The sequence below is a fragment of the Chaetodon auriga genome, chromosome 16, assembly GCF_051107435.1.
Source record: "Chaetodon auriga isolate fChaAug3 chromosome 16, fChaAug3.hap1, whole genome shotgun sequence".
Lineage (NCBI taxonomy): Eukaryota > Metazoa > Chordata > Actinopteri > Chaetodontiformes > Chaetodontidae > Chaetodon > Chaetodon auriga.
In genome coordinates this window covers 21,967,558-21,985,971 of record NC_135089.1, presented here as the reverse complement: position 1 = coordinate 21,985,971, position 18,414 = coordinate 21,967,558, and the positions used below count along the sequence as shown (strand labels likewise).

At 39.9% G+C, this 18,414-nt stretch overlaps 1 protein-coding gene across 1 annotated transcript; it reads right to left on the bottom strand.

The window, feature by feature from the left end:
• Window positions 1–73: 73 nt before the first annotated feature.
• On the bottom strand, window positions 74–17,841 carry rgs9a (regulator of G protein signaling 9a). The gene is made up of 17 exons (XM_076751529.1): window positions 17,650–17,841; window positions 14,583–14,679; window positions 12,081–12,131; window positions 11,851–11,957; window positions 11,062–11,113; window positions 10,820–10,878; window positions 9,963–10,039; window positions 9,148–9,229; window positions 8,830–8,892; window positions 6,271–6,300; window positions 5,995–6,056; window positions 5,614–5,727; window positions 4,851–4,966; window positions 4,507–4,594; window positions 4,011–4,149; window positions 2,951–3,033; window positions 74–1,145 (listed from the first exon to the last, which is right to left on the bottom strand). Exons 1-17 carry the CDS (start codon window positions 17,716–17,718, stop codon window positions 989–991), a joined length of 1,446 nt encoding a protein of 481 aa, XP_076607644.1. The 5' UTR covers window positions 17,719–17,841; the 3' UTR covers window positions 74–988.
• Window positions 17,842–18,414: the final 573 nt, after the last annotated feature.

Below are 18,414 nucleotides of genomic sequence, written 5' to 3'. Positions count from 1 at the left end.
AGACATTTGACCAACAGTTAAATATAAGAATTATTATATTACATGTAACACATACAAACAATGATCTGAAGTCGGTTTTATCTTCATCTCATTTATTAAACTTGAGGAGGTAAACAGATTCACATACTATAAAAATCTTCCATAGAGAAATCAACTCTCTTCAACTTGTGAACTGACATACTGTAGTGTATTTTGACTATAACTGGTTCAGTAATTTGCAGAGTACAGACAGTACAGACAGACAGTGTAAATAAAGCCTAAATCTGATTAAACATGTCTTGTAGGCAGCAGTATATATGTACAGCCACCAGTATCCTATTATCATACACTGCAGTAACTCTAGCTACAGTGTCTCCAGTGTAAAGTGAGATGTCTCACTGCAGTGTCTCCTCACGCTGTCACTTGTATGAAGTAATATGCATGACATAACTATTACAAGCTCTGCTAAAAAATCTTGTTTCAGCTCTCGTGAAAATCAGACAAAAAATTGCTTTGGACAAAGCTGCTAATGTATAATAATAATAATAATAATGATAATAATAATAAAAGTCATTATTGTAATGATTTGATTTGTTGTATAGACAGACATGTCCGGATATGCCTTTTCTTCAAATATGTATCCATGAAAGCCGCAGATGGATTATGAGACAATGGAGATCCCCCGCCACCCCTCATACAGAGGAACAAGAGAGTCATTTGGTATCTGCATATCTTTAGTTGTTTGACTTCCCAACAAGAATCATTAACACTTTAAACACATGCGCTTGCCCGGGGGCCCAAGGGATCAGGGGACCCTGTGCCTGTTAGGCAGGTTCAGTAATCCATCCATGATGAAAGCTGGATTTTTTACATTTGATAATAAAAATACAATGACATCGATTGCATGACACTGAAGAGCAAAGCAAATCCTTCTGCACAGTGTACATGTAGAACCTAATAGGAGGCTGGTTCCTGTGTACATTGTGCATGACACTGTCACCGTATACCTCTACTTCTTCCTGTCTATTTTGCTCATCATGGCTTTGACATCGACAGGAGCGGCGGCAGCGGCAGCCTTCGCCCTTTCTTCCTCCTCCTGCTGCCAGAGGATGATGGGATGGATGCCTGGGCTTCGGTTCTGAGCATTTTGCTCCAGCTGGGCCGGACTAAGGTGGAAACAGAAACATGATGACCTCAATATTATTGTAAAACCTCTGTCTCTAGGGAGGGACAGTACTGTTAGAAGTGTCTTCAGCTGGTTTAATGAAGCAAGTTCAGATATATCAACAGATGGGGAAACCTGTAGGGTGGTCCTGGGCAGATATAGAGTTAAGATTCACTTGAAAATGAATGTAACGAGGCCTGAATGCCTTATGTTCACTGTGCAGCCGTAAATGGTTAAAGGGCCAATCCCTCCAAAGAACAAAAAACATTTTCTGATATCTAGCCATACAGTTTTTTGTTTACCTGTCCAAGTTTTGTTGTCTCCAAAACCGTGCAATAGAGGCGAATGGAATTTCTCACAGTTTGAAAATGACAAATTCTCAAAGCACCATGCACATTGCTTTAGAAATCCACGCACACTCATTCAGTATCTTTCAAGGCTCCAATTCCTTTGACAGGTATGTGATTTTATTGAGGAGCTCTGCCAAAATCATTTTGTTTCTCGAGCTGTCCAGTTCCACCTCCAACTTCCTTGTTTAACCTGTCAGCATTTGCAAGTAGCTGAGCACATCTTCAAGCTGAGCCTGAAGCTGAAGAGAGTGTCACAGCTGTGGAAAACATCCTGTGTTGTACCAGTGACAAATTTTCTGCTGCAGGCCAGTGGCACTGACATCACACCGTATGGAGGAGAAGTTGGTCCTTGCCCATCTCCGCCCCCAGTGAGCATATCATTGGACCAGTTACAATTCACCTACCAACCAGGCATAGGGTGGACACTGTCATCTACCTTGTTCATAGATCCCTCTCTCACCTGGTAAAGGCTGGGAGCTCTGCGAGAATCATGTTCTTTGACTTTTACAATGCTTTCAGTACCATACAGATCACATTTCGGAGGGGCAAACTGGAGCATAGAGGGTTGGACCACTGCCTCACAGCCTGGATCATAGACTACCTAACCAACCAACCACAGCATGTGAGGATACAGGACTGTGAGTCAGACAAGGTTGTTGGCAGCATGGGGGCCACACAGCTAACAGTTCTGGCTTCCTCTTCACTCACAAATCAGGCAGTAAAGAGAACTAATCCAGGGATTTGTGGATTGGTGCCAGATGAACCACCTCAACATCATTGAAGGAAAAACCAAAGAGCTGGTGGTGGACCTCCACAGGTGCAAACACTCTCCTCCTACACCAATGAACATCCAGGGAACAGATGGTGTGATCCTACAAGTACCTGGACAGTCACCAGAATAACAAACTGAACTGGACTGATAGACTATATAAGAAAAGCCAGAGCAGACTGTATCTGCTGAGGAGACTCTGGTCTTTTGGAGTGCAGGGGGACCTTTTTTGACTCACAGCCATCTTTCATGAGTGGTCTGCTTGGGCAGCGACATCTCGACTGCTGACAGAAAGAGACTCAACAGACTGGTTAAGATGGCCAGTTCTGTCCTGGGATGTCCCCTCAATTCAGTGGTCCAGGTGGTGGGAGAAAAGAGGATGATGTCTAAGCTATCATCCCTGATGGAGAACATATCCCACCCCTTGCAGAACACACTGGCAGCACTAAGCAGTTCCTTCAGTGACAGACTGCTTCACTCACAGTGTGTGAAGGAGAGATACTGCAGGTCCTTCCTTCCTGCTGCTGTCAAATTTTACAATCAACACTGCTCCCAGTAGATCACACACACCCAAAAAGACAAATTTACTCATGTGCAACATCAGAGTGTGCTATCAGGCCAATATCAACACATCAACATTCAACATCACAGGGGATCAGATCAGATCAGATCAGTTTAGCTACCAACCTGAAGTTATGAACTTCAGGGTTCAAGGCCTTCTTCTGGATGTCTTTGTACACTGGTGACTTGAGGTAACGGAAGAAAGTATCCTGTACCAAAGAAAGCACATGAGACAGCAGATGACCTCAGCTTCACAACACAAAAGTGCCAAAGTGAAACTTTCCAGACAATCCCACGTTTCTCAGACAATACATGGTAACCAAAACAATGCCCAATTTCAATTCTCCACTATTGACAAACTGATAAACCCAAACATGTATTACTGTCTGTCACATGATGTACTGAATTTTGTAAGCAGTTCTTTTCAATCAGGAGCCTTCCCCTCTCCCCTCAAGCATGCTATTATTATACCAATTCTGAAAAAGAGCAACTTCGAACTATCTGTGATAAGTAACTACAGACAATTTCCATTGTGTCTTTTCTCATTAAAATGTTTGAAAAGGTTGTCTTTAAACAGCTCTATTCTTGCTTATCACTGCAAAATCTGTATGATGTGTATCAATCTGGCTTCAGGACTGACCACAGCACTGAAGCAGCTCTCATGCAAGTGATCAATGATCTGTAGATCAAAGGTGCTTCAAACAAACACTACATTTTAGTGTTACTAGACCTGACAGCAGCCTTTCACACCGTCATCCATGACAGTTTATTCAGTAGACTAGAAAATCCAGTCGGCCTGTCTGGCTGTGTCATTAACTGGCTGTCGTCTGACCTAACAGGTCTGGTTTACTGTGGGGTCCCACAAGGCGCAGTTCTAGGCCCCTGACTGAATATAAATATGTTCAATAGATGTATTTATGTTCTTTTTTATTTAGTTCATATTTGCTGTGTGTGAAGCACATTGAGATTTCATTGTATGAAATGTGCTATACAAATCAACTTGGCTTGACCTCAGTATGAAAATCTGTGTTTGTATCATACATTCTCTCAGTAGATCCTCAAATTAATCATTAATCACTTACTGGTATGAATTAACCACCTTAAAAGATAAAATTCTAAGCATCATTGGCTCCAGGGTTAGAAATATGGTGCTTTTTTTTGTCTCTTTAACAGTACACCGACGCACCTTTTTCATGAGCAGGAAGACGTGTGTCTGGGCTGCTTCCAGCACATAGCGGTGAGGATGCTCCAGGCCTTTCACTGTCAAACCCATTGTCCTGCCATCAATGTTGATCCAGCGGGGGGCACCGGGGGCCAGAAAGGTCCTGAGCACACCGACATTCCAGATCAATATTATACTGCATTGCTGAAACCCTATTCTCTCAATCAGCTTCTTACTATGAAGACTTGTCTGACATATTTTGAACGATGGAGGAACAGACAAGTGAACCAGGACCAGTTCATGGTATGCAAAAGAAAGCAAGAAGATGACTCATGGCAAGCTGTGGAAGAGCACAATCAACATACGGTATGTGCAGTATATACACAGATAAGGAATGTTGGTATGTGAGGCCTTTTTACACTAGTATCTGATGATGGATACCGCAGACACACATATACACACACATAAACTCACATTTACTCACACGCACAGAGAGAACAGTCCATTGTATTTGTCTTACTTGAAAATGGTCTCTGCTTTTGCTGACATGGAAGACGCAGAGCCCAACTTCAGTTCCTCTGCTGCCTCCCAGAAAGCCAAATTCTCCCCTGGGATACATACACATACAAACACATTTGTGCATTCAAATATGTCTCACATGTAAGCTGCACATCTTCAGATCCTGTTTTTGTTTGTGTATTTCATATTGGGACTGAAAAATCAAAAAATATCACATCTCTGAATTTAAGCCTGGGTTACAGAGAAAGTAATGGCTCACCACTACCCCTCACATCTAAGGAATACTGGGTCCACAAGAGATTCATGAGCTGGACTGAAATGTGTTGAATGAACACATCAACATACCGCTGAACTCTTTCTTGAGGAAGATCTTGAAGTCGTCTCTGCCTCGCAGGTCGCTCAGCAGCTCGAACAGGCTGAAGGACCAGCGCTCTACTCGCATCTTGGTGGGGACATCAACTCTGGACACAAACGCAGTGAATCACTCACTGTTCATACATGACTGTGATTTTTCAGAAGTGTCCACATATGCTTTTTATAGCTGCATGATACATTTATGTTGGGCCATTGCTTGAGAGAGCTTTAACACACAGCCAGTTTACACACTTCATTACTCATTATGTCTCCTGAACAGCAGAGACAGTCGACAGCCTCTGGCTGCAACCAGCTGTAGCTGCTCTGCTTTGGCTAAGGCTGCAGGTGTGGTTACTGCCATCATTCTGAAAGATGTTACCATTGGGCACAGGAGCTCAGGAATAGCTTCACCTGCTCAGCACAGACATGTCACTTCACTGCACAGACACTGTGACCATGGCTGCAGCCACAACAGCAACAGCTAAAGCTGTAGACATCACCATCAGCTGTAACTAATACATAATGTTATATCATATTACAGCCCAGACTTCCTCTATGAGTTACAGGGAATACAATTTTACACATAATACTGTGAGGTAACACAAAACTCCACTGCCTGTTTTGTTTTTATTTTATTTTTTATTACTGCAATCATGCCAATGTGTCATCATCAGTGTATTCCTTGATTCGAGACAGATAGCGTTAAATACTTCGATGATCAAGTCAGATGGAGAGAAAATGCAGCAGGCCTCACCTTCTCATGTTGAGAGTCCAGTATGTGTCATTGTCTGTTTGCCAGGGGTTGCTGGGTAGACAGGGCGCCAGGAACGGGTCGTGGTTTTTGTAGGTTGTGATGAACTTGACCAGTCTACAGAACCAGAATGTTATGAGACCAATGGAATCCACAGAGCCTCAGTGTTAACTTAGTGTTTCTAAACTGACCCAGCTGACCTCAGTCCTCAATCACCGTGTGTGCATGTGTGTGTGATGTTTTAACTGATCGCTAAACACCCATAACTGAAATAGCCTAAATGTTTTATCATATATAATAATCTAAGGATAAACAGACAATGCTTCAGATCAATTTGAACTCCAAGGAAGATTCCCAAATAAATAAGAAACCAGAGGAACTTACGCTCCAATGGACACGCTAGATTTGACCTTTGACCTCATGATGGCTTGTTGATAGAATATGTTCTAGAATAAAAGAGGAACGCAAACAAAAACATTATTTTTTTTGATGAAATAGTAATTTTGCTGAAGTTTTATGAATCAAAAGATACCACTTTAAAATCTGCAGACAGACGTCTGCATGAGAAAATGTTCTGACCATGTCTTCAAACTCAACGTTTGGAGATTTGTGATAAAATCAAATGGTAAATCAGCATGTGTGTGAAATACTATGACTTACCATGCGTCTGTATATGTCAAAGCTGATTTTCTGATAGACAAGAAGAAAAAAATGTTTGTTTCCATGGGAACAGTTTGTTTTTGCAAAGCACAATATACTGCAGGTAAGTGTAACAGAGGATGGAGCACAGAGGAACATCCTGATGCTATCCACGCTGCCACAAGTAAAGAAAGTCACTACTGCTGAAGCACAAACAGAGAGGAGGAATAACAGAGCAACAGTCTCTCCAAGATTAAATATATTTTTTGTGATCATTGCAGCCAAAAATCACCCCATTTGCAGCAGATTTTCAGGAAAATTGACCATGTATTTGTAAGATTGTTGTAATACATACAAATACATGTATTTGTAAGCGTTGTTCCCGCATGAATAATTAGACAAATTTGCCAGCACTTGAAAATAATGCAGTGGTTGATTTTGCTATCATTATTACAAAGGCAACAACACTATTTCCTGGAGAGACCGTCTAAAGACTACAAGGAACACACTTATATATGAGTGTAGTTTACACACAAGAATGACAATCTGGACAAACCACTGTATACTATTTTATTTGTAATGCTTTACTCTTTTATCTTCATCAGTGTAAGGAGATCTGTTTGAACAGAGAAAAAGACAAGACAAGAAAAAGTGCAATGAATGAACAAAACTGTAAAGCTGTCTCTCTTTTTTTTTGATGATGAGGTTGATTGAGGTGCAGATGAGTCAGCTTAAGAATTGATCATTGTTTAGCTTCTGCTTATATTGCTAAGTTGCTGCAAGGGAGCAGTCTCAGATCCCCGGCCAGGGCTCTGCTGGCTGTTCCTGAGTCCCGGCTCAAGACTAAAGGTGACCAGGCCTTTACAGTCAGGACCCCTCAGCTCAGGAACTCCCTGTCTGAGGATCTGAGGCTGAACAATCAGTGACAGCTTTTCAGTCACTTCTCAAAACTTATCTTTTAAAAAAGCCTTTTATCAATTCTAGCACACTGTCTTATTGCCAACATGTCTTCTGTTTTATTATCATTATTATCATCTTATTGTTGGGGATTTTATTTTATTCTAATGTTCATATTATTGTTATTGTGACTTTTTTTGGGAGTACTACAGATGTCCGGTAAGTGTCATCTCTTGTACCTAGTCTCAGGAAAATCAGGCAAAAACCATGCTTATCTCACCTACAAAAACTTGCACACAAATAGACCAAATTTACTGAGAACTGAGCCCTTATAACAAAGCATAAATATCTCACCTAATTGTACTTAAAGGCAGTACTAGAGTAAATTGCATGCATTCCACCATGGATTTCCATTTGTTTGGCAATGCTAACTGCCCATCCTCCACGTTAGGCCAATTCACAGTCTTGTTCTGATGTGATTTCTGCATTGCTTCAGCAAGTATATTTTACTGTAGTGAGCATCCTATAGCTGTGCCTTCATTCAGTATAGCCACCATGCTAACAGTCAGAGGGAGGTTCTGGATGTTCCGTGTCCACTGTGAGGTGTTTGAGGTTATATGGTAAAAATGCCATAATTACAAAACGCCAAATGCCAGAGCTTTGTCTACTGAGGATGGAGTGAATGGGAATTGCTTAGATTCACTGAGAGAACAATATGTGTCACATCCAGAAAACATGATTATCTGTGTTCCAGAGTACAGTAAAAGCTCATCAAGATCATCAAAGAAAGCTGTTCATTTGTTTGTTTTGCTGTTCTGTTGTGGGACACAAGGTTGAACTTAAGCTTTCTTGGGTATGATAAGCACCTTAAGTCACCTTAATGCTAAGAAAGAGCAAGCACCAGGTTTACCAAACCTCTTCTAGGCAAAGCAGATAAAGTAGAAGCTGCTCAGACTTGCTGAAATCTGGCAGAGTTCCATTATTTCACATTTTACAGTGACACCTCAAACAGCAACGCAGGGATCTCCTTGAATTTCACAATACTGCATGGTTATGACCAGTGTAGCAAAATGTTTCAGAGGTTTTTCTTCCATCAGTTGGGCAATAAACACCACACAGGACCAATGAGATTTCCTTATGGAGCAGATATCAACAAGAGCTGTGTAATCAGAGCATTTTCACAGTGTTCTTCACATTTATCTGAAGCGTAACCTGATATTACATGTGAATTCAAATTAATTAATTTTGCACATTCTAAAATGCTCCACCTCTAATTTCACCCAATATTAATAACAGCACAAAATTTAAAAAATGTATTGAAAATAAAAATCTGAAAATGGGCTTGCTTTGTTGTAAAAGTATTGAATCTGTGTGAAAGGAAAGTGGAAGAAGGTGAGGCAAGAGAAAGAAAAGAAAGGAAAGGGGAGGGGAGGAAAGAAAAGGAGTGTGTGTATGTGTGTGTGTGTGTGTGTGAGAGAGAGAGAGAGAGAGAGAGAGAGAGAGAGTGAGATAGGTAGAGAGAGCCAGAGAGGTTCTGCTCTCTAAGTGGATATAGAGATCAGTCCAGCAGTTCTACTCTCCATGTTAAGCTCCAGTAAGTTTCTTAAAAGACCAGCTGACCTCAATCCTCAAATTCTCCACTGTGTGTGTGTGTGTGTGTGCGTGCATATACTGACCTGTTACCTCATCTGTGTTGGGATCAATAAGATGCTCGGGGCCACAGTCAATAGCACTGTGAGTGCGACGCTGGACACACACACAGGACAGGTTCATGGTAAATGTACAGTGAGTGTAATAATAGCAAGTCCATAATGTGCTACTACTGTAGATACAGTGACAGCTCATAGACAAACATGTTCTGATGGCACGCTAAAGATTCTGTTACTGTGAACAGCTGAGTGAGTAAAAGATGATTTCAAAAAGTGCAAAATAGACACTCACACACACACACACACACACACACACACACACACACACACACACACAGTCACACACACTGACCGGTGGCCTGTTCACTATCCAGTAAGCCCTCTCCTGGCAGTCAAACACCACACGATCCGGCTTCTTCCTCTCCTTACCAGCCCTGACACACACACACACACACACAGAAAGGAAGAACTGGAAGTTCAAGCAGTTACCAAAATGTAAAACCTTAATTAAGTAACCTAAAATGCTCACTGTGTTGACAGATTGGTTACTTTAACTGATTATGCTGTCAAATCATATGCTGATTCTACTGGTCTCCAAATGGGTGTAGGCTGCAAAAATGTCTAACTTCTCAAACAAATGACACATTTCTAGATACATGTGTGCATGTGTGAACAAGAAAATAAATGTGTTTTAGTATTTGAAAGTCTTCAAATCTCATCTAGACCTGGGTATGGTACTATCAAAAACGTGTCCACAGCACAGTTTTTCAAAAACTGTCATGAAGGGAAAGTTGGTGTCAGATGTCTGGTCAGATTCAGAATCATTTACTCACTAGTTTCAGACAATTTGTTTTGGTAAAGTTCTGTGCAGCTGCTTGAGCTGTCATTACTGTAAATGACATATCAAAAACACGACTGCTCTGGTATTCATACCAATCATATTTGCACTAGTAGTGAAAAGTTTGGAAGGACCAGCCTCCATACAGGCGAGTCGACAAAATGTGGTATTAGATCTTATTTGATCTTGTGATCTCTGGAATCCTTTCCCTCCATTTCCTGTTCATCTTTACTGTGAACTGTCAAATAAAGGTTAGGTGCCACTCAAAACTATTTCCAGGAAAGAGAAAGTACTGAGGTTTAGTAGCAACTTGTAATGGTTTCACCTACTTGTACTGCTCGGTGGCTTGCATCACGATAAAGTCCCACTTGTGGTTCAGCCATTCATGGAGGTGGTTGTAATGTGCCTGTTTATAACACAAATACGGTCACAGCATGAAGCAGCACATTGTAAAATCACTCCTCATGTGTTCATGGAGAGCTAAACACATGGTACAGTGACAAGAAACAGCGGAGACAGCCTGAAAAGAGACATGAGACACCACACTCGAGTCGAAACAACGAACCTTTAAGCTCCACGACAGGTCAACATGACTCACATTATGGGAAATTGAGCAATAATCTGACAGGAATTTATTATTTTTTTTCACTTGTCCAACAATTATTTTAGTAAAAAAAATGAATGTAAATTATTTTGTTTCAATAAGGAAAAACACTTAAAATAATACAAATTGTAAAATATGTTTCTAATACCACATTTTCAACTGAGCTGGGGGTAAAACAGAATGTATGAACTTATCTGTGCGCATAGTTTATATCCCAAAAGACTTCACAAAATCTCTCCCTAAAGTTGTTATAGCATCCAATAATTCTCCCCAAACTTCCTCCAAATTCACTGCGGACATTTTGAAACATACACAGAGAGCTGGGAGGAAATGAGTGGCTGCTAAAACAAAAACAGAGAGTATTTTAACAAATCAATTCCCAGGTCTAATGCTTCCGAGTATAACAGTAAAACATCTGTACACGGCCAAGTTCTTGTTGCCACATTGAAACCAAGTCAGTTTCAACTCTTAAGAACTATAAGTACTGCCTGAAGTCTTCACAGCATGTAGAATGAAAGCACTGCATTTTTTACACATACACATATAAACACAATTATTTTCATACTACAAACTACAACGAACCTGTTCGTAGGGTTCTAGTTGGCCTTTCTTGCGGATGTTCCTCTTTGCCAGGTAAATGGCTGCAGTCAGATCAAAGCGAGATGATAATTAATCACACCTCACAAAAATGATTGTTGCACAAAGTGAACTCTTTCAAATTTTTCCACAATCGGAGAAAACTGCTCAGTTTGATATGTGTGTCCAGTCACTTAAAAATCACTGATCTGATGCACCCCTGACACCATGTGACACACTGTACCCACCATAGTCAGAGTCCTCTGCAACCCATTTCTGTGTGGGCCAGAAGTATGGGGTCTGAAAAGGTTTAGATTGAAAAGACAGTGTTAGTGATTCAGTGTGTAGACTGTCTCAAGAATAGTGGCAACTATTGGTAAAATGTTCCACATACATTTTCACTAGAGCTTTGCTACCCGACCTGAACATAGTAGACTAGAGACAATAGTAAATAAGCAATGAAATAGAACAAGATGTTTCATATTTTATGCCAAAACACTCACTGCATCATGACAGGGAGATCTTTGTGTTTAAGGGGGATGAAAGCAGTGAATGTGATTGACCATGATTGTCGCAGCCTCGAACACACCCATCTATAATGCATCCGAGTGCACATGAAAATGCCAAATGTATGTTTGGCAGGGCTCACTTGATTGCAATCTGTGCTGCTCATGAAAACAGAGCCCATAGTCTCAGGTCTTGGGTCAGTTTTTGTGTCTCAAATGTTGCAGCACCAGTCAGGTTTAGTCAGTCTTAAGCCTTAAAAATGTTTAGATTTAAATGAAATGTTCTGATTTATCGATAAGTTTAAATATTAAATCCAGTGTTTCAACAAGAAAAACATCACACACCCCACAGTTCACGATGATCATCAGTGCATCAGCAGTGAGCTGTGCAGGGCATGCTGCTGTTTTAACACTATCAGTGAGGACTTAAGTGAAGGAAAATCCTCTCCAAATTCTGTTTCCCTGTGATGTTAAAGTACAACACTGCCTCTAATCATGGACAGCAAAGAAGCAGTGGGGATTTCGTTTTACCTGGAAGCGGTAGAGGCTGGTGTCGTTGCACATGACAAGCTTCTTGTGGTTCTGCAGGGGGTAGATGTAGCCATAGGCCACTAACATGGTGCCAAAAGCCTGAGCCTCTGGAGGACAGACATGAAGAGGAATTGAACAGATCAGGCCATGGATATGTCTTCTTTTGAAAAGTAGACAGTGAGGAGGTGACATGTTTTATGAAACACATTTTGGATTTTAGAATATTGTACCTTCTGGAGTGGTCTTCATCTTGTTGGCAATCCATGCAATGATGTCCTTACCTATGTGGAAACATGAGTACGAGTTGAAACAGTGTAGACTATTCACACACACACACCCACACACACACACAGAGTTAATGAAACACACTCCAGACTCTGCATGGTCGTGTATCAGCTTTCTATCAGTAAAGGTCCATTAAAGCCTAAGTGGATACTTCAGGTCAAGACAATATTACACTTTGTCTAAATCATTCATTTTATTCAAATAAGCTCCCAACTTCCTGCTATCCCTCAAACTATCTGTATTTTACAAAGTTCTGGCATCAAAGTTGTTGAAAATCATTCTTATTCTGATGTTTTTCATTAAAAGGTTTAAAGAGTCAGTAGGTATGGGGTGTGGAGTGTGCCACAAGAATAATTACAGACCCTCACTGGGTTTAATTAGAATCAATTAATCAATTACTAAAAGCTATCATAAGTTAGTAAATTCACTTTGCATTCCAACAAACACTGCCTGACAAAACTTAACCAACTTAATTTTATTGTGTCTTTGACTGTAACTGTTTACTGCAGTATTGTAATCTCTTACATTGCGGAAGTATCTGAAAAACTTTTCAACAAACACCACATCCCTGTGCACTTCAAGCCCAGTAATCCGTTTGTCCACTGCAAGGACCAAGGCCATCCATGTCAGACTGGAAAGACCATCACTGAACAGAGGAGGTGGTCTACTACACCACCTTTCAACCACACACAATGCACAATCCCTCCCCAGGTGGCTTTTACACCCATTCAAACCATGACCCATGTGACCCTAATGGCTCACATGATGGCTGAGCTGGTCAACAATCCCACGAACGGAAAAATTCCCTAGACTGCACACCAGTCCATTAGAACTGAAGAAGCCTCCTGGATGAGAGGCGAAATGTCTTCTAGAACCATAAAGTCCAGCTGCCTTTGGCACACCCTTAAAAATCCTCACAATGACAACACGAGTATACTGATATTTAGCAGGTGTAATACATCATGTTCACCATCTTACATTTGCTCATTAGCACTACACAGAAAATACAGCTGAGGCTGATTGGAGTATCATTAGCTTTTGGCCATGAACCAAAAAACCAAAAAGTTGAAATTTTGAGCGACTCATGGTGCTAGATGAAAAGTTTGGGGATCACCAATGCTACAATGATGCTAACTCTGAGAATACCTTAAAAGAGTGGACTGCTGCTAAGTCATTAAGTGATTACTGTGCTCAATAATTTATTCATTTTTAATAATCATTAAAGATATCAGCTTTGAAAATGACAAAAACAATGTTTTGGGGGTTTATTATTATTAATAGTAATAGTAACCTATATTCTGAAAAGTTTACCAGCAATATTATTTTAATTTGTAGCTTCATTTTCCATAAATAATGGGTCACTGACGACCTATGACTCCAAGAGTTAATTTTAATAATGTGTTTCCACTTCATTTAAAAGCAAAGTGACTGTCATGAAATCACATCCCCAGTTAATTGCAGGGATGATGGAGGGACAAAATAACAGGCAGCATCAGCCAGGAGACGTGACTACGCAAATTGATAACTAAATGTACCAATCATTCCAGATGACTCACACTGCTTGGCTTCTGCTCCACCTCATCATTTGGTTAACTGATACTCGCAGCAGGAGGTGCTTACACTCTGAGCACTTCGGTTCACATGGAGGGTTTGGCCCGTGTATCCATGCTGACCTTTCCCTCACTGGTCTTAGACTGGTCTTAGGACTTAAAAGCCACTTTGGCTCCTCAAGCACTGTCCAGATCTCATCCAATTGTAGGCTGCCTTATTTAGCCTGCGTTAGCAGATTAGACAGCAAGGCAGCCCAGCAGTGTCTCCACTCAGTCTGTGCTGTAAAAGTGCTGGACTGTGCGACATGAATTTATGCTACAGCTTTCATGAAAAGTAAAAGCATTGTCATATTTTCTCTTCATTCTAGCAACTGAACATAACTTTTGATAGGAACTAAAATTAAGAGTCGGTGACCAAGTTCAGAATGCAGAATCTAAACAATTCATTGCCTTATAAATAATCAATACAATACAACGGGACCTGCTCATGGACACAAAATAGGGAGCTTTATTGTTAAATGTTGTAGTTTCTATTATTGCATTGTTCTATTTCACTCTTGCATTTTCAGTCAGCTGGAATCAACAAATGAAGCTTGATGAAAATAAAAATATGCTTTGATTAAAAGCCTTTAAAAAGGACATATCTTAATTAAAAACTGTACATCACCCTCCTTGCAGAACAAGCTGAAAATACTACTTGTGTGTTACTTACTGCACCCTGCACACCCTGATTTTGTCATAGCACCATATAAAGGTGATGCAGATTGCAATAACCATATAATATTTATTTGGAAAAATACATATAATATATGCATTTTAAACAATTTCCATAGTTAGGAACTCTCTCAGGCTTTCTCAGTGTGTGTGTATGCATGTGTTTGTGTGTCTCAGTCTCACCAGTGATGACATGTGGGATGGTAGTGACATTGAGTTTCTGCTCCGAGCCCTTGACCCCGCTTTTTGAGTCCTGCATCTCCACCACAATGGCCTCCAGCTGAAAGCAGAAGGACAGCACCCACAATTCATTTACCGAGAACACTCGTACACACAGTGATAAAGTAATACTGTAAACAGTCACAGCAGACGTCCATGTACCATGACAGTCATCAGCCACTAGATAAACACTTCAGCTTCTTTAGTGAACAAATAAATCAGTTCACAGTTGAGTTTCACAGCATCAAGAGGGAGGAAATTTAGTGATTTGAATCAGAGAGAAAATCTTTGAAAACCGCAGATTTTCATATTTTTTCCAGTCATTGATGTTATAAGGCCATTTGTGTATGGCGCTAGAACAGTGACTTACAAATAAAATTTGGCATTGTGACTGAAAGTATTGGCACTAAAAAATGAAATATAAAACCCAAACATCAAACATTATTTCATTTTGATTTTGATATATTTTTGTATATATTGTATCACCTTGATTGTAATACCTTTCAATGTGTGCTCAAAATACCACAAGGTCAAAATTATTAAAGCAATTAAAATCTGGCACATAAGAGTAAACATCAAGTTATGAATTTCTTGAGTATGGAACCCAAAAATGTTCAATATCAAATAAATAAAAATACATCCCAAATAGAGTAGAGTGCTCATCCACTTATCAGATGGTGGTTTGATCCCTGGCCTCAGCCGTCATCGTGTCGATGTATCCTTGGGCAAGATACTGAACCCAAAATTGCTCCAGATGCTGTGAATTTTATTGAATGAGTTTCATTTAATTAAAGACATTTTATGTCAAAATACCCCTTTCAAGTTTCATAATGATGCCTTTTATTTCATAATGTCACTTTTTGTGCCACGTCACTGTGCTCTGACCTTTCAGACAGTCTCATGTCTAATGCCTCCCTTAAGCTAGCAAGATCAACAGCTGCTGCCAGAGTTAGCTAGTTACCTCCTGTGAGCTAGCACAACAACAGCAACATTATAGACCGATTCACACACAACGGCCATTTTCCTCAGAGTGGGAAGCTTGAATGCTGTGCTGCCTATAAATGGAACTTGTGAGCTCGTAGTTGCAACATGAGAGGCTGTGTACACCATATGCTTGGCCCCTAGACCTCACAAAGGTTAGCAATTTAGCATGTTAGCAAATGGGTTGCGTGATGAGGGAAATTCAAAGGCAGAGGAAAAAAATAAGGTTGTGAATATGTATTTTCCACAGACAAGTTCCATGACCTCTGGCATTTCTAAAAACATCAGCAAACACATCTCAACTCGTGAACGCAGAGCTCTCAGAATATTTCCACTTACAGGGTGAGGAATGCCTTATGAGGGAGGTGTTCATATGGCTGAACACGACCTGTTTGAAGGCAATACTGGTAATGAAACGAGAATGTCATACTTCAAAGTTTTAAACTCAGAAAGGTGGTGTACATTTGTGAAGATTATCTTGCTGAACAAATTGTATAAGAATCCACTTTTGTGTGCCATCAATAATTTTTTCTGCAATAATCCAAAATCCAATGGAAAAATCTTTACTACACTATAGTTATTTACATTTATTTGACAACAATAATTACTGGCTACTTTGCACATTAAGATTTCACATACAAACATATGAATCCGTTCCTAAAATATGATGCTTTGCCATCAGTTTAACTATATGACATGATATACATATAGTGGTTCAAAATTTAAGGACATTGTGCTGAAAAAAACTTTAGAATGCAGGACTTTTACTTATAATGGAGGGTTTTAATTTGTGCTGTTGCTACTTTTACTTCTGTCATTATATTTCAGTAAAATACTTATTTTTCTCACCACTGTGAGGCACTTTTGGCAAATGAAAGCTTACTTTCACTTTTAACAACACCACACATCCTGGAAATGCTTCCTCACAGGTTAAGCTTTTCAGTCAGGGTGACGTCATGCTGCAGCCTTAATGTGTTAACAGTTGATTAGATTAAAATAAAGACCCTATTCCTTGTCATGTCCTTAATTATCATAATTGCATCTTTAGCTGATGCAGCTGCAATTATTGGGGCGGCAGAGCAGGCTGTCCATTATTGCAAGGTTAGTGGTTCAAGTGATCCTGTCCACATGTCCATGTGTTTTTGAGAAAAACATTCAGCCCCAACTTGCTCCCAGTGTGAAGAAAAGTGTAAGTGACGATGGGCAAAATTTTCTACCAAATGACTGACATCTAATGTAATGTATTCTTTGGATTGATATACTAAATATCATTTTAAAGATCAACTCATTTTTATACGAGTTTAACTCATGCAAAATCAAATCAATTTTTTTTTAAATTCATTTCAGGCCAAATTGTCCAAGTTTGCTAAGATGTTAAAGAAAAAAAAATGCTCAAAAGAGAAAGTATGATTTGCAGTTTTCATTGTATGCTTTGTCATTCCATGTTTCTTTTCACATTGTAATTAAAAAAAAAAAAGCTTAATGTTTTTTTCTGTTACTGACTCTGATCTGTCCGTCTGCCCTTTGCCTCAATCTGTCAATGAGCTTCAAGTTAACATCTTCACCCGAGGAATGTGCCAGGTGAGGTCAGTTTATGCTGCTGAACTGTTCAGTGTGTTTCAACAGCAGTGACGCCTGGCAGCAGAGCTACAAAGCCTCTTGGCTTTAAGGAGGAATTAGAGATGATCTTTAAGAAGTCCCTTCTCTCATGGTGGCAAACAAATCAAGCGTTAACCTCGTTCAGATACACATGTATTTAAATATTTATTTAACCAGAGCTCTCATGTAACTGCAAAAAGGAGGAAAAATAAATCTATTTTTGAAAAAAAAAATGAGAAAGGGGAAATTTACTGTTGCACTTAAAAGCAAATGTAAACATAACATGGGAATGTAAATACATTTAGAATAACTTTATCAATCAATGGACAGCACCTGTCATGTTTAACATTTCTGATTAAAGTAAGGCTTACATTTTATGGATAAAATACCTGCAGTTTATATGGAGTTGAAGAACTAAATAAAACCAATAATAACGATAATGTCCACTCACCTTTTTTAGGCAGTGTATACGGGGCCGGAAATGTTGTCCCCGGTTTGGACGGGCGGTTCTAATCGTCATATTTGCAGATAAATGAGAACCAAATCTGATGTGAAAAATGTAATAAAATCCTGGTGTGAAATGGTCCGGTTATAGTATCTATAGTTGCTGACAGAGAAGTGTGTACATGCAGTGGACTTCAACACACTCCTCCTGTGTGGGGACTGTAAGACAGGATGGGAAGGATGGATTTATCCACCAATCAGCTGTAGGAAGCCTTTGTTTCCATCCCCCAGTTCCAGTGAAAAGCCTGTCTGCGTGGTTCTTAAATTAACTTGTGTGAAGAGAGAGTCATGATAGATGCAGTGTCAGAGCTAGAGCACTTAGTTTGTGTGGTTTTATGGGGTTTAATTCTTTGATATATTCAAATTCAGTGAAATTATTTTGCATTTAAAGGATGCAATGGAACAGACAATTGTGCAAAAAAAAAGTAAAATCATCATCAATCAATTCAGCATTTTGAGAAACATTCTTATAGTCTTTCTTGCTAAGAGCTCAATGTTCAGATTGACACCGCTCACGTGTTTGTGTGAGGAATATGAAGCTACAGCTCACACCTGGTTATCTTAACTTGGCTGCGTGTGGGGAAAGCAACTAGCCTGACCCTGCCCAAAGGTACCAAAATCCACCTCTAAGCATCTCTAAAGCTCATGAATTAACGCATTTAATCCAAACAAAATCCAAGTACTAAAATGAGAAAGTGTAGTTTTAAGGGGG

Excerpts from the sequence above, each read along its gene's own strand:
- rgs9a (XM_076751529.1), bottom strand. The coding sequence starts at position 17,718 with ATGACGATTAGAACCGCCCGTCCAAACCGGGGACAACATTTCCGGCCC. Across the intron at positions 11,114-11,850 it reads CCAGCCTCTACCGCTTCCAG|ACCCCATACTTCTGGCCCAC; the intron begins GTAAAACGAAAT and ends AAACCTTTTCAG. Across the intron at positions 3,034-4,010 it reads TCTTCCTGCTCATGAAAAAG|GATACTTTCTTCCGTTACCT; the intron begins GTGCGTCGGTGT and ends TCTTTGGTACAG.